Source organism: Gekko japonicus, unplaced genomic scaffold (assembly GCF_001447785.1).
Source record: "Gekko japonicus isolate JY-2015 unplaced genomic scaffold, Gekko_japonicus_V1.1 scaffold2941, whole genome shotgun sequence".
Taxonomy (NCBI): domain Eukaryota; kingdom Metazoa; phylum Chordata; class Lepidosauria; order Squamata; family Gekkonidae; genus Gekko; species Gekko japonicus.
The window spans coordinates 162,565-185,450 of NW_015170365.1; the positions used below are offsets into that span (position 1 = coordinate 162,565).

The 22,886-nt window shown below is 51.7% G+C and overlaps 1 protein-coding gene across 1 annotated transcript; it reads right to left on the reverse strand.

Moving 5' to 3' along the window:
• Window positions 1-3,696: 3,696 nt before the first annotated feature.
• On the reverse strand, window positions 3,697-22,546 carry PALM (paralemmin). The gene is made up of 6 exons (XM_015418230.1): window positions 22,530-22,546; window positions 21,656-21,761; window positions 18,574-18,595; window positions 17,485-17,523; window positions 10,969-11,100; window positions 3,697-7,200 (listed from the first exon to the last, which is right to left on the reverse strand). The coding sequence occupies exons 1-6, from the start codon at window positions 22,544-22,546 to the stop codon at window positions 6,653-6,655; spliced, it is 864 nt and encodes a 287-aa protein (XP_015273716.1). The 3' UTR covers window positions 3,697-6,652.
• Window positions 22,547-22,886: the final 340 nt, after the last annotated feature.

The following is a 22,886-nucleotide window of genomic DNA, read 5'->3' on the forward strand; positions in this document are numbered from 1 at the left end:
AAGCAAGAAAAGGAAAGGAGGAAGGAAGGAAGGAAGGAAGGAAGGAAGGAAGGAAGGAAGGAAGGAAGGAAGAGGTATAGCAGGAGGAAGGGCACATAGAAAGGAAGGAAGGAGAACTAAGATATGAGGGGAAGGGAGGGAGGGAAGAGAGAGAGAGGAAGGAAGGAAGGAAGGAAGGAAGGAAGGAAGGAAGGAAGGAAGGAAGGAAGGAAGGCAGGCAGACTGAGGTACAGTGGGAGGGAGGGAGGCACACAGAAAGGAAGGAAGGAGAACTAAGATATGAGGAGAAGGGAAGGAGGGAAGAGAAAGAGAGGAAGGAAGGAAGACAGACAGACAGACTGAGGTACAGTGGGAGGGAGGGGGGAAACTGAGGCACAAGGAGAGAGGAGAGGAGGGAGGGGGAGAGAAGAAAGAGAGGAAGGAAGGAAGGAAGACTACAGTACAGGGAGAAAGGAAGGAAGGAACAGGGGGAGGGAGGGAGGTGCACACAAAAAGGAAGGAGAATTAAGACATGAGGGGAAGGAAGGAAGGAAGGAAGGAAGAGAAACAGTGGGAGGGAGGGAAGAGAGAGGGGGGAAACTGAGGCACAGGGAGAAAGGAGAGGGGAGGAAGGAAAGAAGGAAGGGGAAGGCAGGCGAGGTGAGATAAGATGTGGCGGGCAGGAGGCAAAAACCAGGAGGAGGCCCAACTTTTCAGATTATTCACACATTTTATTTGCTCTGTTCAGGTATATTACAAACCAACAACGGGGCGGGGAAAGAGGTGAAGTTTCCAACAGCTCAGGTGGAAGAGGGAAGTGCACTTCAGCGAGGCAGGAAGGGCCCGGAGGAGGAGTTCGGCGCCCGAAGGCTGGGAGCACAAGGGGGGGGGGCTTCACCATGTCGAATACACCAGATGAGACGGAGACGGGTGGGGGGGCCAGGGGGGAAGAGGTGGAGGAACAGGGCCAGTTTGCTTCTGCGGGTCAGCGGGGGGGGGTTGTCTCTGAAGCAGGGCTCTCTGGCCCCTGTGAGCCGCGGGCGGGCCCTCCCTTCAACGCCAGGCCGCCCGTCCCTCTCCTTGGTCTCGGAGGTCTCCAGTGGGGGTGGCGGCTGTTTGCTCAGGGGCTTCGGGGCCTAGCAGAGAAGGCCCAGAGCAGGTCCCGGGAAAGGGGGCGAGGTGGAGGCGTCGCTGCTGGTGCAGATGGTCAAAGGCCAGGAAGGCTCCCAGGGGGGGCCCGGCTTAAAAGTTAGCATGTCCCTTGCTGGGGTTGGGGGCGCCGCCCCATGCGTGCTCCCCGCCTCTCTCCAGCGTTGTCGGTGACCAGGTGGTCCTGGTGGGTGGTGGACTGATCGGACGAAGACGGCTCCCGGAAGGGCTTGAGAGTAGCAAAACAGCAGGCCTGGCGTCGCGTTGCCAGGTCTCCCCCCCTCTGGCCACCGGTGGGGGGAATTCGGGTTGCCAGATCCAGGTCTGGAAACTCCTGGCGATTTGGAAACGGCGCCCGGGGAGGACAGGGACCTCAGTGGGGTACGATGCTATATCGAGTCCATCCGCCAAAGCACCCACTTTTCTCCAGGGGAACTGATCTCTGTGGTCTGGAGATGAGCTGTGGTTCCGGTGGGTCTCCGGGGCCCACCTGGAGGCTGGCATCCCGAGGCCTGGGCAAAAGGTCTCAGTGGGCTCCGCACCTGGGTCCCGAGCATCATCAGGTCGACGTGGCGAGAGCTTACGGGAAGAACTCAAGGGTCAGACGCTCTGCTTCTCCCTCCGGCTCGGCGGCCCCCCCGGGCTGAAGAGGTTTGATCTCCCCGGCCCAACAAAGCATCAGTTCACACATACACACAACACACACTAACCCAAGGCCTCCCCTGCCCGGGTTCCCTTCCTGCCTCCTCTTTCCCCCCACTCCACCGCATCGTCAGACGCGTCTGGCCCTCTGACTCTTTTTAACGCCCCTGCTGCCGGCATGCCGGACTAGGCGACCCCAATAGATCTTTGCCGGAATGGGGGAAACGACTCCAGAAAATACAACCTGCATTTCCAGCCCCAGTCTCATACTGCCCTGCTTTTCTCTCCCCATCGGGAAACCACACTTCTGGCAGTCCACGGTGTCCTTCGTAGGCCAGCCGGCCGGTACCCCATGGGGAAAGTGGGGCCTTCTCACCCCGTGCTTTGGGCTCAGCTGCCACCGATCCCAAGGGAAAGGAGCAGATTTCCGAACTGAGTTGCGGGTTTGAGAAGGAGCAACTGGTGGGCTGTGCCCCAGGACTGCCTTGCTGGTTCCCAGAGGGCGGCATTAAGAAACGGGAAGGGGAAGAAAATAAGGCCAAACCTCATAACCAAAAACCCTCCATGAGGGAAAAAAAAACTGATTGTCATCCCAAGCAGAAATGTGCAAAAGAAGTGCTGACCTTTGGGGCTTGGTATGTGACTGGACATTGGGTGAGAACAGGGTTGTTGTTTTTTTGAGGGGAGAGGTGTAGGAACGCAAGGGTACTTGCAACTTCTTAGTTGCCAGTTTGGTATAGTGGTTAAGTGTGCAGACTCTGATCTGGGAGAACCGGGTTTGATCCCCCCCCCTCCTCCACATGCAGCTGCTGGTGTGACCTTGGGTCAGTCACAAGTTCTCTCAGAGTTGTTCTCTCAAGAGCAGTCTTCAAAAGAGCTCTCTCAGCCCCACCTACCTCACAGGGTGTCTGTTGTGGGGAGGGGAAGGGAAAGGAGATGGTAAGCTGCTCTGAGACGCCAAGTGAAGGGCAGGGTATAATTCCAGTCTCTTCTCTCTGGTACCAGTGCTGCTCAAAAGCCGCATCCCTCAAGAGCATTGGGTCCCCAACGTGGCGGCCACCAAAACCTTTCCTGGAGCCCCCAGAGTGTTTTTAGGAAGTGGGCGGGGCTGGTAGGGGAGCTTTTGCCCAGCCAGGTTTTCAATTGGCCATTGGAGATTAGATTGGCGGTGCAGGGTTTTTTTTAAGTTGCTGCCGTCATAGCACAAGGATCTTCACTGTAGGGCTGAAGGTAAGTGGCGGCAGCCACATTGTGGCTGGCTCCGCCTCCTGTGGCAGCCATTTTGTGGCCACGCCCACCACACTGTGTCAGAATTTCAGAGGTGCCTACTCTGTCAGAAAGGCTGGGGGATCCCTGCTCCAGAAGGTGCTCTTGAAATTAAGCTAACAAACTGCCTGCATCCACCACTTGACTCCCCTTGAAGTGGGGAAGGTCTATGCGGCACTGATTCCCCTCCACCTTCCCTGCTGCATCCCAAGGCAGAGTAAGGGGGCGTCAGAATTCTCTGCTGGACGTGCCAAGTTGCAGTCTGCATCAACTAGACCCTTGGTCTATCTCATCTCCTCTGACGGGCAGCCCCACTGCAGGGTCTCAGGCGTGGGTCTTTTCCCAGTTACCCGGTTTTAGCGGGTGAGGGGCCTTGGATCGTGTGCAGATGCTCAGTGAGACTTCCACTGGTGTTACCTTATCCTGAGTCAGGCCACTGGTAGCCTAGTAACCCAGTTTGCCAGGGTCTGAGGCCGAGAAAGGCCTTTCCCAGCTGGTAGCCTTTATATGTACATATGAAGCTGCCTTGGACTGAATCAGGACATCGGTCCATCAAGGTCAGTATTGTCTACTCTGGAGTGTTTAGTGGCTCTCCAGGGTCTCAGGCAGAGGCCTTTCACATCACCTACTGCCAGATCTTTTTAACTGGAGACAGTGGGGATCAAGCCTGTAACCTTCTGCGTGCCAAGAAGATGCACCACCGATGAGCTACAGCTCACAACACGAGATAGAGCATGCAATGCAGCTACGGACCCCTTCCTCACCCATTAAACTGCTTTATATGCCTGGTCTATTAAGCTGTGTATTTTCTCCTTTGACTACATGGCAGAAAGTTTTTCACAACTGCAGAGATCCTTTCAAGGGGGTGGTGGTGTTGAACCTTAGACCCTCTACATGCAAAGCAAGTGATTCAGCCTTCGCTATAGCTGATGAGCATGGAGGAACCCTGAAATCATCCTTCTTGCCTAGAAAGCAGGTTCCATCCCAGAGCCTTGATTGGCTGGGCAGAGAGGAAATTTGCTCTCAGAATTTGCTAGGAGGATGTCTGTCTGTGGCTTTGGGAGCTGTCTGGTGCAGAAAATGTGTATATGGGCTTTTCCGTATTCTCATTTTGTTTGCTTGTGTGTCCCTACTGCTTTCCCTCCCCTTTTCTGCACTTGTTTTGCTGCCTCTAGTGGTTGATTCGATATTACATCGCTGTATGTGTGACATTAAAAAACCTGCAGGGAGATATGCCAGACATAAAGCGATGTAATATCGAATCGACCACTAGAGGGTGTAAAACACATGCAGAAATGGAGGAAAACCCCCAAAGTAATATGCGAAAGAGCCCTATATCTCTTTTAAAGGGTGCTTTCAATAGAAATTTAAAAAATGAACTTGAGCCTCCCCTCACTTCAGATGACTGGGAATGGTGCTTTGGAGGCACGTTTCCACCAGGGGTCAACCAGATGCTGGCATGAAAGGGTTACAGGTAGGAGCACAATGTTTGCTATTTCCCTGCAGCAACCGGCATCAAAGCAAATCGCCAATAAACATGGAAGCTCCATGTAGCCTTCACAGCTAATAGTCATTGATAGATTCCCCCCCCCTTCAGTTTGGTCCAGTCCCCCTTTAAAACCATCTCAGCTTGAGGCCATCCTCACATCCTGTGATGGAGAGTTCCACAGGTGAATTATGCGTTGTACTGTGGGAGGAGAAGTCCTCCCTTTTGTCTGCCCCTGAAGTCAATGGTTGGTAGATCCAGGACAGACAACAGGAAAGTCCTTCACACGATACATAATCAAATGTGCGGCTTTAAAATGGATTCGTCGTGGCTTTTATGTACTTGGAATCCCCCCGCTGCATATTTTGTGCTTCACAAGCTTTGCCAAGGGAAATCAGAGTTACCCTCCCAAAAACAAAACAACAGAAAGCCAGGCTAACCATGCTTACCCTCGGCAGCGAGAGCAAGGAAATGGGTCGTCCTGGAGACTACGAGCTTCCGCGGACGAACCCCACCCCTCAAGCATTGGCCAAACATGCTTGAAATGAAGGACACTGGAAGGGGTTCTCTGGCAGGAACCAAGCAAGAAGGGCTGAACCAAAGAAGAGTTGTGTCTGTTATTGCCAAAGACGCCTCCTTAGAAAGAGGGGAAGTGTTTTAAGGCCAGCGCCCATCTTGGCTGACACCAGACACAGACGTCCCTTCTGGAACTGAGTCTGGTGTCATTTCCTGCAGGCCTCAGACTGAGCCCTGTGGATCACACAGCACCTCTCTGTTCCCTTATCCCCCTAGAGAAAGAGAGCAGGGGTCGCAAGCCACATCCAGCCGCCCTTGCAAAGCCCACCCCTCCCCCCAGTCTGAGCTTCTCATCACTGAGCTTCCACATGACTATCTCGGCCGGCTTCCGGGCTGCTCGCCTGAAGCTTCTCCCCCCCCTGGTCTCCTCAAGCTAGCCTTGGTTTCCCAACTGTTGTTCCTGCCCACAGCCCCTGCCTGCGCCCCTCTGCGAACACGCTGGTCCCTGGGACCAGATCCTCCTCCTGGCACGTGGTTTCCACTTCTGCACTGGAATCCAAGGAGTACATTTTGTAAACGAGGTGCGGTTGGAACAGCGCACTGAATTATCTGAGGCCTACCGCTTGACCATAGAGTCCCCGTCGAACATGCTGGAGAGGCTGCAAACAGCAGAAGGATCATAATTAGGCCGGCTCCTGTTTGTAGCCATCACATCCACCTTGGTCAATCCTCAGACGATCAAGTTTCCTTGGATAATCTTGGACAATCCTTGGACAATCAAGACAGCCAGTAGAGCTTGGCACCGCGGATGGAACAAAACGAAGCCAGTTTTAAAAATCAGGATGCTTGGTGGATTTCTCCAGTGCCCAAGGAACGGACTGACGTCTTTTCCAATCTAAAGTCAGGTCGCACAAGGATAGGTTTTGCGATTGTGACACTTCACAGAATTGTAAAAAAGTCATGCCTTAGAAAAGTTCTTGACGAACTCGTGAGATCCTAAAGGCCGTTGAATTCCAAAGGCTGCTAGACCACTTGAAAAAGCAACACCCAAGGGGTTTCCATTATCAGTTAATTTCCTTTCCAAACGAGCCTTCAGATAATGTCGCAGGATGGGTTCACTGGGATTAGGGAATGTCGGATTCAGCATTCACAACTCTTTTTTTTTTTTTTAAATGGACCTCCACGAAACCTGACCATGTGGAAGTTTAAGGCTTCCTGACGCATCTTGCTGCAGAGAGGCAGAAAAAGGATTACTTGAGCTAATAAATACAGTGTGGCATCCGTTATGTTTATGAAAGAGTGGATAAAGATGTTCAACGGACGCAAGGGCAAGGAAAAAACAGGCAGCCCAGTGGTGGCAGTGTGTATACCATACACTTTTCACTGAGGCCACAATTAAAGTTCCCGGTCACTTAAAAATAGAAAAAAGGCAAACCTCCTGAAAAAAAGAATAATACAACCGCTTGTCTCGTTTAGTAAAATCAAAACGCCAAGGAGTCGGTCTAACTTAAAAGGTATCTGAGGAGGCGGAGTAAAGGTATCCCCGGTGAGAGTGACGGGTGCGGAGGGGAGGAAAGGCAGTCCTAGCGGGCCGTGGAGGTGAGGGCCGGCTCCTTACATGACGGAACAGCATTTGCAGCGCTGTTTTTTGACGTCGAGATCCTTATCCGCTTCTTTGGGGTCGGTGTCGTTGGCTGCCGGCTTCTCTCCGGCCTGGTTCTCTTCCTTCTGCGGGAGGGCCGTGACGGGCTCCACAGCGCTGCCGTTGGGCGGGGCGTGGTCCTTCCCCGCACTGTCTGCCGTCGGCTTGTTCTCTGCGTCTTCAATCACCACGAGCTCGGCCTTGATCGTACCCTCAAGGCCCAGTACTTTTTTGGTCTCGTTCTCGTCTTCGACGTTCTGGTAGCCCATGAAGATCATGGTGACCGGCTGATCCTTGCTCGGCTCCGGGCCTTTCGGACTCTCTACCGGCTTAGCCTGAACGCCGGTGATCTCCTTCCTGGGCGTGGCTTTCTGGCTGGGGGGATTGCTCTTGGAGGCCTCTCCAGCGGCCTTCTCGGAGGCCTCGTCGGCCTTGTGGAGGAGTTCGTCTACTTCAGAGGAGCTGAGGAGGTGGATGCCGTTCTCAATGGCCCCGTCTTCGGCACGGACTGCATGGACCACTGCAAGGGAGAGACAGAGAAAGTGTATAGCAAAGACATACCAACAGACTGTGTTCCTCCTGGGCCAAGGAGGAGTTTCCAAGCCTCTCCATGAATCCCTCATTGGCTCTGGTGTAGCGCAGAAGGTGAGAACTGGCCCTTTCTTATCTGTTTAGACTCTTGTCAGTAGCATAGGTTGGGGTCCCCGACGTTGTGTCCGTGGGTGCCACGGTTCTTACCAACACTTTCTTGGTGCCCCACCAGGTGTTTTTGGGTGGGGCCAAGTGGGGCTCTTGCCCAGCAAGGCTTCTGATTTGCCACTGAAGATCTGTTTTGGCAATACGGGTTAAAATAATATTGTTTCAGCAGCTGTTGCCTCCAAGTACTGGCTTTATTCTCTCCCACTCCTTTTCCCCGGTTTATTATTAAATTAGAAGAAGAGGAGATTCGATTTATACCCCGCCCTTCACTCAGAGTCTCAGAGCAGCCTACTATCTCCTTTCCCTTCCCCTCCCCACAACAGACACCCTGTGAGGTAGGCGGGGCTGAGAGAGCTCTGACAGAAACTGCTCCTGAGAGAACAGCTCTGAGAGAACTTGTGACTGACCCAAGGTCACACCAGCAGCTGCATGTGGAGGAGTGGGGAATCAAACCCAGTTCTCCCAGATTGGAGTCCGTGCTCTTAACCACTACACCAAACTGGCTCTCAGAGAAGAGACTGGATTTCTACCCCACCCTTCACCAGTGTTCCCTCTAAGCTGAGTTAGTGTGAGCTGGCTCACAGTTTTTTAGCCTCCGGCTCACACATTTTTGCCTTAGCTCAGGAAAGAGGGCTCCGGAGCAGACTAATTTATGCAGTAGCCAAATTGCTCGCTCACAACTTGAATGCCAGGAGCTCACAGAGGAGAATTTTTGCTCACAAGGCTCCGCAGCTTAGAGGGAACATTGCCCTTCACTACCCGAAGGAGTCTCAGAGCAGCCTGCAATCTCCTTTCCCCTCCCCTCCCCACGATAGGCACCCTGTGAGGTAGGTGGGGCTGAGAGAGCTCTCTCGAGAACTGCCCTTGAGAGAACAGCACTGAGAGAACTTGTGACTGACCCAAGGTCACACCAGCAGCTACATGTGGAGGAGTGGGGGAATCAAACCCGGTTCTCCCAGATTAGAATCCGTGCTCTTAACCACTGCGCCAAACTGGCTCTCTTCTCCCCTGCACTTGGGCCTTCTCTCCTGGGGCGGCCACTCTGTGGTTGGCTCCTCTTCCTACAGCAGCCATCTTGTGGTCGGGCCTGGCACCCTGTGTCAGAACTCCAAAGGTGCCCGCAGGCTCAAAAAGGTTGGGGACCCTGGGTCTAAGTAATACTGATGAATCCCTGAGAATGCACAAAGGCAATCCCAAGTAGTCCCCCGATCACGTGCCTGGAACACGAGTCACACCTTCTTGCTATTTGCTCGAGGGTGTGTTTGGGGACTTAAAAGCGTAGTTTGGCTTTCGGCAGAGGAAGAGACAGGAGACTGGGGAAGCCACGGTGGGACTCGGAAAGACTGATGATCCTAGAGCTGCCAGGTCCCCCGGGGGGGGGGGTTTTCCCACCGAAAGAGCCCCCAACCCACCGGTCCGGAGTCGGCCAGCGGGGGGCACCCCACCCCCAAAGTGGACAGATCGGGCCGACGTTCCCCACACGATGATGCCGTCACCCGGAAGTGACATCTTCATGCTGGGCACGTCGCTGGGCGACGCTCTAGTAATCAGCCTGAAAACTCTATGGTACCATAGAGTTTTAGGCTGATTGCTAGCGCATTGCCTGGCGACGTCACTTCCGGGTGATGTCATCGCTTCACGCGCGCCAGAAAAGAACTGACTCCCCCGCTATTATGAAGGTAGGACTTGGCAACTCTAGATGATCCTACGGGACAAGCAGGACCCGATTGCACTCGACCTGCACAGCCATGCAAAACACTACATCACCCTGCAAATCATGGGGATGCTCCCTTCATAAGTACACAGAATCCAGGGAGACAGATCCAGGCGGGGTAGCCGTGTTGGTCTGAAGCAGCAGAACAAAGTCTGAGTCCAGCGGCACCTTGAAGACCAAGGGCCAGAGGCAGACTGCCTTTAAACATGAAGGCCATGGGCGGACTCATCCTCTTGGAATGTGCCCGCTCTTCTTTTAAGGACAATCCACAGCTAGCAGGAGTTGCTACATCTTGTGGCAGTGAGTTCCACAAGTTTAATTACGGGCTGTGTGAAGGACTTGCATTTGTCAGCCTGAAACCTACTGCCCATCTGTTCTTTCACTTCTAGTTTTATGGGAAACGGAGGAAAAGTTCTCTATTTTCTGCCGCTCTCGGCATAACGCACCTCTGTCGTTCCTCCGCTCAGCTTCTGTAACCTGTTTTATTCATTTACTAGGAAAAAGGTCCGTTGTGGAAATAAATACAACGGCCTCTAGAAAGAGTCTCTGGGCGGATGCCCTGGCCTTGGACACTCAGTGTCAATTTGCTGTAGCGACCTCAGCAGGGTATAATGACACTGAGTCCACCATTTTCTCCAGAGGAACTGATCTCTGCTACCTAAAGAACAGTTGTAATTTTGAGTGATCTCCAGCCCTCACCTGGAGATTGGCAACGATGGTTCCCCAGAAGGGAATAGGTGGTTTGGATGGTGGAATCTATGGCTTTGTACCTGTCCGAGGTCCCACGCCTCCTGAAACCTCACCCTCTCCAGGCTCCATCCCTCACATCTCCAGGAATTTCCCACCTGGAGTTGGCAACCCTACCTCCTTCCCAGCCAATTATCAACCTACCTTTATTTCCCCCTCACTCTTCAGCTTTCCACCCCCCACACACCTGCAGCCTCTCCCGTGCTCTGAAGCCCTGACTGCTACGTCACATTGGCTGTCATACGGGGGCCACCTCAGCAGCATATAAGGATACAGAGTCCACCATTTTCTCCAGGGGAACTGATCTCTGCCATTTGGAAAGCAGTTGTAATTCTGAGTGATCTCCAGCCCTCACCTGGAGATTGGACACATTTTACCTCAGAAGAGCAAAACTGTTTAGAATGTTAGAGGCAAAAGCCAATCAAGTCGCATATGCAAACGACCTCTGTGTTCCGAGGCAAAGGCCAATGAGGCTGCATATGCAAATAACCTCTGTGTTCTGACTGGCTATGGGGGGGAGAGGAACTGCGAAATGTTTAGAATGTTGGAGGCAGGACTCAGGCAAAGCAGCCAGTGGATAGGGAGACCCTCTGAATGACAGATCAGAGAGCGAACTGATTTTGGAGCGTGTGGAATGTTCTAGAGAAGTGCCACCACCATTCGGCTATTATTTATAAGGGAGATACCCCTGTTGCCCTCCTTAGAGGAAAACCGAAGGGACTTACATTGTTCTCCTCTCCCTGTGGTGTAAATTAGGCCGAGTGTCTGTGGCTGGTCCAAGCTTCCATGGTAGAGCGAGGATTCAGACCCAGATCCTAGTTCAATACTCTGACCACTATACTACGCTGCCTCTCTAAACTGACTCCCCCACCCCGTTCCTTGGCCTTTCCTCACAGGGAGGAAGTTCCAGATCTGGGCCATTCAGTTGCCCCTCTCTGCACCTTTCCCAGCCTGACAATATCCTTTTTGAAAGAGAATACGGCCCATTTTAAAAACCAGTCACCAACTAGGGCTCGAAGCAGGCAGGTGCAGTTGGTTTTGGCCCCCTAGGCCAGGCTGGGCGTGATCCTGTCCTTGGCCCCTGCAGTTGCGGGAGGCCAGGACTGCCCGGGCTCCCTGGGTGCGTACCTTTCATCTCGTCCTCGTACACTTTGACCCCCTGTATAGAGCGGTCCTTGGGGAGTCTAGTGGTGCTGGACAGGACCTTGGTCTCCCCAGTAACTTTGTCCTTTTCCACAGTGATTTCCACAGAGTACATAGCTGGGACACAAACAGGAGAATGAGCACCCAAACCCCTCGCGCCTCTACCCCACCCCCCCGGGCTCAGCAGTGAAGCATTCGGGGGTGGTACGAGATGCGGTGCGGCGGGATTCGGGGGGAGGGGTGCGCCTGCAGCAGGTGCCATGACGTCAACAGCGCAAAGGAGAAAACAGTGTAAGCGGCGGCAAAGAGGGACTGCTCCTTCCCAGAATCCTTTGTGAGCCTACAGGTCGGTCCGGCACCTCTGCCAGCTCCTCTGGCTCCCTCTGATGGCGTCATCGCTGTTACCTCTGGAGCCGCATAACCGAAGACAAGAGAAAGCTCTCTGTCCCGGTGCGCTTACAATGAGGGTCGCCAACCCCAAGCTGGGAAATTCCTGGAGATTTAGAGGTTTCGAGAGGGAGCTCAGTGGGGTGTAATGCCATAAAGTCCACCCTCCCATTTTCTCCAGGAGAACTGATCTCCGTAGTCCGGAGATCCTGGGAGAACTCCCAGTCCCACCTGGAGGTTGGCAGCCCTACATGAATTTGACGAAGGGGAACAGGGTCCCTCCTTGCTTGAGCAATGATTTGGCAGCGGAGTTTCGGACGGGACAGAGCTGGCTGAGGTGTAGCGAAGGAAAGCCAGAGAGGAGGAAGTTGCAGCGATCGAGGCAGGAGACGGCCAGAGAAAAAGTCCCCCACCAGTGTTCCCTCTAAGCTGAGTTCATGTGAGCTAGCTCACCGTTTTTTAGCCTCCGGCTCACAGATTTTTTTGTCTCCGCTCAGGAAGGAGGGCTCCAGAGCAAACTAATTCATGCAGTAGCCAAATCGCTCCCTCACAACTTTAACGCCAGGAGCTCGCCGAGTAGAATTTTTGCTCACATCTTAGAGGGAGCACTGGCCCCCACCCTTGCTGGCTGACAGGCCAGAAGGAGTGTGCGCGATCTGAAAAGTTTAGTCAAATAGAAAAGAGGGCCAACAATAAAAACTTAATATATAGTATATTAAAAGATACATGTATTTATTTACAAAGAATTAAAAAATATATAAGGGCCCAATCACACCTCATGTAAAAATACCAGAATCTAACGCACGAGGGCTAATGGACCTGACCTGATGCATTTCGGCCTGCATAGGCCTTCTTCAGAGGTCAAACACAGTGAAGAACATATTGGCTTATATAATGGTACAATACAATCATACGGAGCTGCGGTGGCTCAAGTGGTTAAGACGCTGAACTGCAGGCTGTGGAAGGTCGGTAGTTCAGCAGTTCGAGACCCGGGTTGCCGCATGACGGAGTGAGCTCCCGTCTCTAGTTCCAGCTCCTGCCAACATAGCAGTTCGAAAGCAAGAAATTGCAAGTAGATAAATAGGTACCGCTTCGGTGGGAAGGTAACAGCGTTCCGTGCGCCTTGGTGTTTAGTCATGCCGGCCACATGACCACGGAAACGTCTTCGGACAGCGCTGGCTCTTCGGCTTTGAAACGGAGATGAGCACCATAACCCTAGAGTCGGATTCGACTGGCTTTCAAGCAAGGGAACCTTTACCTTACAATCATACAGATATAAAATATAAATACAAGAATGACCAGAAGAAAGTTGTTCCAAAATGAACCCACTAGGCACAGAATGAAAGTACAAATGAGGCCTCCAAAGATGCAGTCACATGCCAAGTGGTGTTTCACTGGTGATAATTTCTGGTCCAGAAAGTGCCTTCCTATGATTGCTTAGCCTCAGTAGAATTGTCCTTATGAGGTGTGATTGGGCCTTTATATATTTTTTAATTCTTTGTTAAAAAAATACATGTATCTTTTTATATACTATATATTAAAGCTTTTTATTGTTGGCCCTATTTGACTAACCTTTTCAGGTTCTGGATCCCAGGTTTCTAGGTTCAGTTCCCCCCTCCCTTTTGTCCCAGTGTGCGTGATCTGAACCAGCGTGACGGCCGCTAACAGCCGATCGCAAAGATCCCGTACGTCTCCGCTGTCCGTCCCTCCTGGCTTTGCTTCAGGCGGCTTGCAACATCCGATCAAGCGGCTGCGGTGAAAACAGCAAGGCCGCTGCAGAAGGCAGGAAGCCTACGCATTGTTAGGCACGGTCGCATCAGCCGGTGGCAGGAAGGTGCACGAGGGCCAAGCATGGACTTTGCCGGGACGGCTCTTTCTTCGGAGGCAGCAGGAGGCCAGGCAGACAGCAGGCAGGCGAGGCACAAGGAAATTAAAAACAATTCTGCACTGCAATCTCGAGGGCTCCGGACTTAGGCAAACTCCGGGAAGCCATGTCCCCCCCCCACCGCCCCCCACCATGAAAAAGCCAGCTCGGGAAGCTTGGGCTAACCGTTGCCCCCACTGGGCTCATGGACGATACACTGCTCTGTGGAAATTCAAAGACACGCTTTCCCATTTTTTTGCAAGTCAAGAAATAACAAAACGTAGCAATTCTCGTCTGGGTGGTTTTTACAAAACATACATTGAGTATTGGCTTTTCTGGGTCGGATACAAGTCCATCCCGTTCCCAACAACAGGGGGCAGCCAGAGGCATCCGGGACGTGAGCAAAGCACGAAAACCGCGGCCTTCCCCTGTGGTGTGGCCTGCAGCAGCACAATGCCCCTGAACATGGAGGTTCTACTGTCATGGGGGCAAGCATTAAGAAGCTCCTCCTCTTTCTTCGGGTTGGTCTTATCAGACTGCCTTCTCAGTGGACGCATTCTATGAAAGGGGTGGGTGGGAAGAACCTACATAGGACTGACCATCCCGTGAAGTCAGAAGAGCATCCGGGGTTCTCAAGACGTTCGGAAGGCAGAGGTAGGTCTAATCTGCATTTTATTGAATGTGGTGGAAAGCGCCGTCGAGTTGCAGCAAACGTAGGGCAACCTCATGGGGTTTTCAAGGGAAGGGACGTTCGGAGGTGGTTTGCCATTGCCTGCCTCTGCGTGGCAGCCCTGGACTTCCTTGGTGGTCTCCCATCCAAGAACTAACCAGGGCTGACCCTGCTTAGCTTCCGAGGTCTGATGAGAGAGGGCTAGCCTGGGCCATCCAGGTCAGGGAGACATTTTAAATATGGTTGTCACCTTGGTGGCCATTTCTTATAAGCATAGACGGCTTCAAGAGGGGATTCGATAAACATATGCATCTATTAGCCACCAGGTACAGGGGGAACACTCTGTCTGGGGCAGAGGGTTGGAGGTGGGGTGGCTCTGTATGTCAGAGAGGGTATAATGTCCAGAAGGATTGAGAGGCTAAGAGAATTGGATTCGCTTCTGGAAATTCTATGGGTTGAAATAGAGGGGCCAAAAGGAAACTTAACACTGGGAGTTTGTTATCGCCCACCAGATCAAAAGATAGAGGAGGATTATAAAATGATGAATGAATTAAAGATAGCAGCTAGACAAAAAAACTGTGTCGTAATAGGTGATTTTAACTACTCACACATTGATTGGGTCAATATGTGTTCTAGTCGAGAAAAAGAGATTGAGTTTCTAGACACTCTAAATGGCTGTGCTATGGAGCAGATGGTCACGGAACCTACCAGGGGAGTGTTGGACTGGATGGGCCATTTGCCTGATCCAACATGGCTTCTCTTATGTTCTTATGTCTGGGGCAGTGATGCTCTGTATTCTTGGTGTTTGGGGGGGCAACAGTGGGAGGGCTTCTGGAGTTCTGGCCCCACCTGATGTAACCTGGGTTTTGGCCACTGTGTGACACAGAGCATTGGACTGGGTGGGCCATTGGCCTGATCCAACATGGCGTCTCTTATGTTCCTACGTTCTTATTCAAGGGCAGAAAGGCAGCATATATATTTTGTAGAATAAATAAAATAAATGACCAGTCTAGACTGTGCCGAAACAGGAGATGCCAGGAAAGCCTGTGCGTGCCACCCTGCGCTCAGTGAAGGGGAGGGAAACCTCAATGTAATCGATCATTTTAAAAAATAATTATCAACCGGCAGGGGGGCAATTCAGTCTGCTGGAAGAAATGGCTCACTTAATTGTCATAATCAAGCTTAGCAACTCCGTGGCGCGCCCGGATGTTTGAAAGCACGCTTCCTGCGCTATCTTGTTGTGATCCCGACAAAAGCACTGTAGGGTATGTCTGGAGAAGGTCAGGTAATACATCTACTGAATAATAGGTTAACTGTTTCAGGCCCGGTTAAAATGTACTGGTTTACTCTGCAAGCTTTCTCGCCCATCCCACGCCCGTTGACTGTAGCGGAACAGATGTGGAATAGATATGCACGTGACCTGCCCCGCCGGGCAGTGCATCAAAGGGAGACAGATCCAAAAGGCAATTATATAAATAAAATTTGCCCCTGAAGCATGGAAAGTGATCGACCGCTGTAGCCGCCCATTCAGCGTGGCGCAAAAGGGGTCACTCTGCGCTTTATAACCGAGGAGCGGTTACTGGATAACAGCCGCCAGTCAACCATCGTTTCCCAAGGACAGCTCCATTTGTAATCTGGACCGTTTCCCATCGGTCATGCTTCCTTTGACCTTGCGAGGACTACAGCTTAGCTCTACATCAAGGCAAAAACAGTTCTGATTGGTGGTAATGTGAAACGGAACGGCCTCCCCGGGGAAGGGGAAATGCATTCGGGATCCCTGTCTCTCCAACCTCCCTTCCCCGCTCTAAACGTCGGACCACAGTCCTTAAGTTTCAGAAATTTCTCTTGCCAGAGTGGGAAAAGTCAGAGTTTTATGGGCAGGTGGGTCCGGAGTTTTGGACTGAGCTTTCCCTCCAAAATACTCCAGGAAACAAACGATTAACAATGCAGGAACGACATCCAATCCAATTTCAAACCGTGGCTGGCCTTGAAGGCCCACGAAGCAAGGCAGGAAGGGGCAGGAGGACATCTCCCTCGAAGTCATTCATCTCTCTGGTGTCTGATGGTAGACTGCTTTTGAACATGGAGGATCCATTCCACTAGCTCCTGAGTTTTTACAGCCACCAACAGGTGATTGGCTTCTACAGGTGCAATAATCCCTGTGGGGTTTTTTCCTGCCATCAAGTCGCAGGCGATTTGAGGCAACCCCGTAGGGTTTTCCAAGGCAAGAGACATTCAGAGGTGGTTTTCCATTGCCTGCATCTGCGTTACAACCAGTGTTCCCTCTAAGCTGAGTGAGTGTGAGCTAGCTCACAGTTCTTTAGCCGCCGGCTCACACATTTTTGTCTTGGCTCAGAAGGGATGGATCCAGAACAAGCTAATTGATGCAGGAGCCAAATTGCTCGCTCACAACTTTAATGCCAGTAGGTCACAAAGTAGAATTTTTGCTCACAAGACTCCACAGCTTAAAGGGAGCACTGGTCACAACCAGGGCTATTTTTGAGCAGGAACGCACAGGAACAGAGTTCCGGCCGGCTCCTGAGTTGGCCACGCCCAGCAGGAGTTCATTAGCATAACAGGCCACACCCAACAGCAGAAACTCATTGGAATTGGCTACATTAGGGGTGTGTGCAAAGGAGTTCCTGCTACAAAAAAAACCCTGGGTTTTGACAACAAACAAGGTAAACAGAATAAGAAGCAAAAGGTGGGTGTGGCTGGATGACCACACTTCTGGTAACATGGGGGTATGGCCTAATATGCTAATGAGCTGTACTATCGGGGTATGGCCTAATATGCTAATGAGTTTCTGCTGTTGGGTGTGGCTTATTATGCTAATTAGTTCCTCCTGGGCTTTTTCTACAAAAAAAGCCCTGGTCACAAATCTGGGCTTCCTTGGTGATCTCTCATCCATATACTAACTAGGGATGACCCTACTTAGCTTCTGAGATCTGGGGAAATCACCTGGGCTATCCAAGTCAGGACAATAATCCTTCTACAAAATCTATGCATGTGAAACTAATTAAATTCTGCAATGTTCACGGCTTAATTTCTTTTTAAAAGACGAAAGAGAAATATTGGGAATCTGCTCTGCCTGGATACCCTTCCGTTCTCATCCCCGATGTATAACTCCACGGGGGGGGGGAGAGGAAACTGCACTCTGCATCTTCTCAGGGGAACTCCTGTCTTGTCTTACTCTGTAAATTCACGCCCCAGGCATGGAGAACACAGCCTGAGGCAGAGTCCCAGCACAAGCTAACATCTGGCAGGTTGGAATCGATGTACGCAAATCAATTTAAGGTTTATGTAATCTGGCAGCAAGTGACGCAAAGTGGAGAGCAACAAACACAACATTCCTCGAGCGCAGACGGAAAGTTAGTTCAATGCAGACTTCACAGCCCCATGCCTCACCCCCATTCTTATCGTTTTAGGGTACTTCCCCCCCCACCCCGTGGTGGCAATAGCAGGCCAAGCAGCATGCCGCTGTGAAAAGCGCAACGTCTCTCCCCTCCCCGGGGCGACGGGTTTCAAAGAAGTGCCCAGTGGGGAGGGGAGGAGAGCAGAGGAACAAGATGCAACATACCTGCCTTCATCATGCCACCCGCTACGGGACTGTTGGAGGCTTTTTTGTCCACATGGAGGAGAGAGAAAAAGAGAGAATGGGAGTCATTCAGGCCCGTAGCCAGGAACTTGTGGTTTGTGGGGCAAATTTTTTTTTTTTGGGGGGGGGGAGGCTGAAGTTCTCAGAGCAGAAAGAAAAACCATTTAGCCACAAGAAAGCTGTTGCCGGGACAGATCTCTAAATTGCAAGCTGTCAGCCACTTGAGATGACAGTTCTCAGCTGCTGCAAGTTAATCACTTCCGCCAGCCTAAGCAACAGTTCTGAGAACAGGCCGGCAGGTGGGGGTGATGACTTCTATAGTCAAGAGAGCTAACTCTTAGGCAGCAAAACTCTTGTAAAGGAGACCAGTTTCTTGACACAGAGTTAGAAGGGATCCTAGAGGTCACCTACTCCAACCCCCTTGCTCAGTGCAGGAATTAGTCAACTACAGCACCCCCACTCTGCTTAAGGGAGCGCAGGCCTTTATAAAAATGTTTTTAAATGATTGAGAAAAACATTTACAGGAGAAATTCTTGTGGGGCTGTGCCTTTAAGAAAGGTGGCAGAGCCCCCCAAAGCCCCATCGTTGCTACGGGCCTGGAGTTATTCCTTGAAAATGGTAGGGATGTGTGTATATACATATGTGCAGGGCCAGCATAAGTGAGAAGCTGCTGAAGTCCTGGGGATGGATGCCCCGTATGGCAGAAGCTATGGCCACCATGGCTTTATCTTGTCAACTGGTGCCAAAAGTGGGATCGGACCTCCCTTGGAAAGTTGTACCATCCTGAACGTGCGGGCCTCCAAGGGTTCCAAGCTAGGGACTTGCACAGTGGGACCCCCGCAGGTTCCTTGTTTTCTGCATCCCCTGCCATGGCTTGCCGGAAAAGGGAACGGGGCACTTGTTCTCCACCGCCACCATTGTGGGTGGCCACAGGTGGTACTGCAGCTAGCAGAACAGCACAGATTTCCAAGGGATCGAAGGGTACTGCTGCCTCCCTAGGCAGCTTATGTCTCTGCTCTAAGAATTTGGGGTGTTTTTAAAAAATATTGTAGATGATGCAATTAGACTTACGCTTGGCGGAGCCCAGAGGAGTCTGCAGAAAGAAAGAGAAGAGATGTTAATGGGGAGGGGAGAACCAGCAGAAATTATTTCAAGCATCTATTGAAAATCAACACACACACCCATGTACATAGATCAAGACGGGTAGCTATGTTAGTCTGTCTGTAGCAGTAAAAAAAGAGCAAGAGTCCAGTAGCACTTCAAAGTCTAACAAAATATGTGGTAGGGGACAAGCTTTCGTAAGTCACTTATCCGAAGAAGTCTCAGTGTTCTGAACTTGAAGAGGCGAGCAGTGACTCACGAAAGCTCCTCCCCTGCCACGTATTTTGTTAGTCTTTAAGATGCTACTGAACTCTTGCTCTTTTCTACACCCATGTACAGAAGCACTTTGTACATGCTCTTGGGCTTCCCTCGGTCACAACCCTTGGCCGCTGTTATAAAATGGCTGATGTTGACCAGGTTTACAGCCAGACCTTCCACCATGGAATTCAGGGTGGCATATTTGAGGACACATGTTTTTATCCTCACAGAAGTCTTGTGAGGTAGGTCAGTGACACTGACAGAGAGAGAGGCTATCCCAAGAATAGCTAGAGTCCAGCACCACCTTAGATACTAACCAGATTTTTGGGGTATAAGCTTCCAAGAGTCAAAGTTCCCTTTGTCAGATATCTACTGGACTCGAATCAAGCTCTTCTACCTCAGGTCAAGATGGCCGCCTTCTGAAACCATCCCAAGAATCTCTCCTGGGGAATGTTTTTCTTCAAAAGGCACCCACATCAGCACTGCCTTGGGGGGAAGAGTCCCACAAACAAATGACACAGGGAGTTGCTTCCCTTTTGCCATTCCTGAACCTTCCGCAAGTCAAATTGACTGGGGGCTTCCCTCCTCTACTGCCAAAGTTTTGATTTTAAAAAGAGAAAATGTCTGCACGTTCCCACCACATCATTAGGACACGCGAACATAAAAGGTGTCCTAATCCAGCACCCTGTTTCCCACGGTGGCCAACACAGACAAATCCCTCCAAAGGCCTAGGCCGAAGCCTTTCTCCCCGGCAACTGAGGGTGAACACGAAGGGTGCTTTTGGTAGTGATGGATAATAGCCATTGATAGCTATATTCTCCGTGACCTTTCCCGATCCACTTTTAAAGCCATTTGAGCCAGTCGTCATGACGACGCCCGTGTGACAGTGAACGCCACACGTTAATCATGCCTCAGAGAAGAAACACTTCCTTTCCCCTGCCCTGAATAAAGTGACTATCATGCCCACTGGGTGCTCACGAGTTCTAGTATTACGGGCCATTTCCCACTGGACCTATACCTAATGCGTAATACCTACGGGACGTGGATTTAGATGCTCCATCTTTTAGAAACTCAAATGTACATTATATGAGGGTTGAAAATGGCACCCGGGTGAAAATTTAGGATGGCACTCATGAATTGAGAGCCAGTGTGGTGAAGTGGCTAGAGCATCGGACTTGGATCACGGAGATCCACGTTCAAATTCCCACTCAGCCTCCAAGCTACCTAGGAGGCACTGGGCCAGTCACCCTCTCTCAGCCTAACCTACCTACCTCACAGGGTTGCTGTGAGGATGGAACAGAGAAAGAGAGGAGTGTGTATGCCGATGTGGTATAGTGGTAAGGACTACGATCTGGGAGACCTGAGTTTGAATCCCTACTGACACCATGGAAGCTAGCTTGGCCCAATCACACACTCTCAGCCTAACCTACCTTACAGGGTTGCTGTGAGGATAAAATGGAGGAGAGGAGAATAGGGCTGCCAAGTGGGGGCGGGTGGCAGGTAAACCCCCGCTTCGGAGGCCCGATTCCCGCCCCCGCGGAATCGGGCCCCGGGGGGAACTCCGCCCCCTGAAGCGCAATGGTTTTCCCTCCGACGATCGGGGCCACGCCCTCAACGTGATCGACGTCGCGCGTCACTTCCGGTGACGTGCTGGAGGCGCGCGCACGTCGAGGGACGGCTCCCGGAGCCTGGCGAGGCTCCCCTGCCGGTAGGAAAAATTGACTTGGCAACCCTAAAGGAGAATGACAGAGGCCGGGCCAGTAGCTACAGCGGGGCATTTGGGGGCCCACCCCGTTTATTATAAGCACCGCCCCACAAATTGTATTGCATGTTTCCCAAAGGCTCACCATGACCTAGGTGGTTTACAGCAGGTCTAGGCTAGCAGAAAGGGGGGGGGGGTTGTTGGAGATGTATTGAAGGTGCCACTCTTGAGTGCACTTCTAAGCTTTCTTGCCCTGTGGAAGGGAACTCCAAAAGACATTTAAATGCCCTATGAGCTGTTTTTTTCCTAGGAACCGGCGTGCTCGCTTCCCTGTCCCTTGAAAGGAAGGCCTAGAAACAGGCTCAGAGCCTCCCCATTTAAAGACAGGCATTCAGATTAATTTAATTGTGATTTAGAAGAAGAAGAAGAGATTGGATTTATACCCCGCCCTTCACTACCCAAAGGAATCTGAGTGGCTTACAAACTTCTTTCCCTCCCCCCTCCCACAACAGACACCCTGGGACCAATGCTCCCTCTAAGCTGTGGAGTCCTATGAGCAAAAATTCTACTTTGTGAGCTACTGGCATTAAAGTTGTGAGCGAACGATTTGGCTGCTGCATAAATTAGTTTGCTCTGGAGCCGTCCTTCCTGAGCTAAGACAAAAATGTGTGAGCCGGAGGCTAAAGAACTGTGAGGCAGCTCACACTAACTCAGCTTAGAGCTAACCTTGCCTGTGAGGTAGGTGGGGCTGAGAGAGCTTTGACAGAAACGGCTCTGTTTCAAGAACAGCTCTGACAGAACTATGGCTTGCCCAAGGTCATCCAGCAGGTGCAAGTGGAGGAGAGGGGAATCAAACCCGGTTCTCCCAGATCAGAGTCCGCGCACTTAACCACTACACCAAACTGGCTCTCAGTTAACTGCCTCCTTCAAAGTTTAAATGCCCCTGGAACAAAAAAAATCTGGCTACGGGCCTGACGGAGGCTGGTCTGGATCCCCACTGTGGAGAAAGACAGGGTATAGATAAAGTAAACATAAGCCGGCCTCTTTGGCGGAGGGGTGGGAGTCCAAATGTCCTCAACTGAAGCTCCTGACCTTTGGTGAGCGGGCGGCTTTCTCTTCTTTAGCCTCTTCCGACAAGGTCTCTTTGGTCGAAGATGCCGAGACTCCATTTTCAAATAGCTCCAGCTCCTTCTCCAACCTGGAACGAGAGGAGACTTGGCTGCTTAAAAGCTCCTGGCTGGGGAAGATGGGACGGGGGAGCTCATTTTAAAGTCATCTTGGGGCTCACCCCCACACGTGGACCTCCACATCTCCACTGAATGAAACACAAGCAGGCACATATGTGCTACAGACTTAAACCGGGGCAACCACCACTGCCTCTCCCAGTGAGAAGCCAGGGACTTGTGGCTCCATATACAGGTGTGTTGGCCTGAAAGGTAACTGTGGTTGCGGTCACACGCGTGAGATAACACCGGGGGGGGGGCAGGCTATTTGCCCTGTAGGAATTTGACCCGCATTTGCGCAATCACACAGTCCTTGGCCCGCCACTGCATGATCAGACGCAACCATGGGTGAATCGGGGGGGGGGGTTTGGCCGCGTGTTCCCGGTGTGCTTCAACGGGGGATCGATGATTCGCATCTCCACAGTGAGGGCTCCCTATGCAGTGTGCGATGAGGCGCATACCGAGACAGGGGGGAAAAATGGCATGAAGTTGGGATGGCCTGATCAGACCATCCTGACGCAATGGGAGCATGCTGAAGTGATCATACAGAGGAAAGTCCATCCGTGGCCCATAGCAACCTGTTTGGTACTGGACTTTCCCTAGTGTCTTTTTACTCCACTTCTGTGGCGGAGCAAACTGGGTTGCTGACGGGTACGTGATCGCACCCTTAAAATATGCCCAGCATTCGCACCTATGGCGCGGCTAATTCTGCGTGTGATCGTGACCTGAGGTAGAATTCTTACCAAAAGGAAACTACCATTCCCAGGATTCTTTGAGGGGTGTCCTGAAGGGGTATAAGAGACTTTCAGAGGCATTGTCATTCCCTGTCTCTACATAGCAACACCTATTTTCCTTAGTGGTCCCCCGTCCCGGTACTAACCAGGGCCAACCCTGCTTCTGAGATCTGATAAGATTGGACTAGTTTGAGCCAGTGTTCCCTCTAAGCTGAGTTAGTGTGAGCTAGCTCACAGATTTTTAGTCTCTGGCTCACACATTTTTTGCCTTAGCTCAGGAAGGAGGGCTCCAGAGCAAACCAAGTTATGCAGTCGCCAAATCACTCGCTCACAACTTTAATGTCAGTAGCGCACAAAGTAGAATCT

Coding starts and splice junctions, on each gene's coding strand:
- PALM (XM_015418230.1), bottom strand. Junction 18,596..21,655: donor AAGCCGCCCGCTCACCAAAG/GTCAGGAGCTTC, acceptor TTCTTTCTGCAG/ACTCCTCTGGGCTCCGCCAA. Junction 7,201..10,968: donor GTACGAGGACGAGATGAAAG/GTACGCACCCAG, acceptor TCTCCCTTGCAG/TGGTCCATGCAGTCCGTGCC.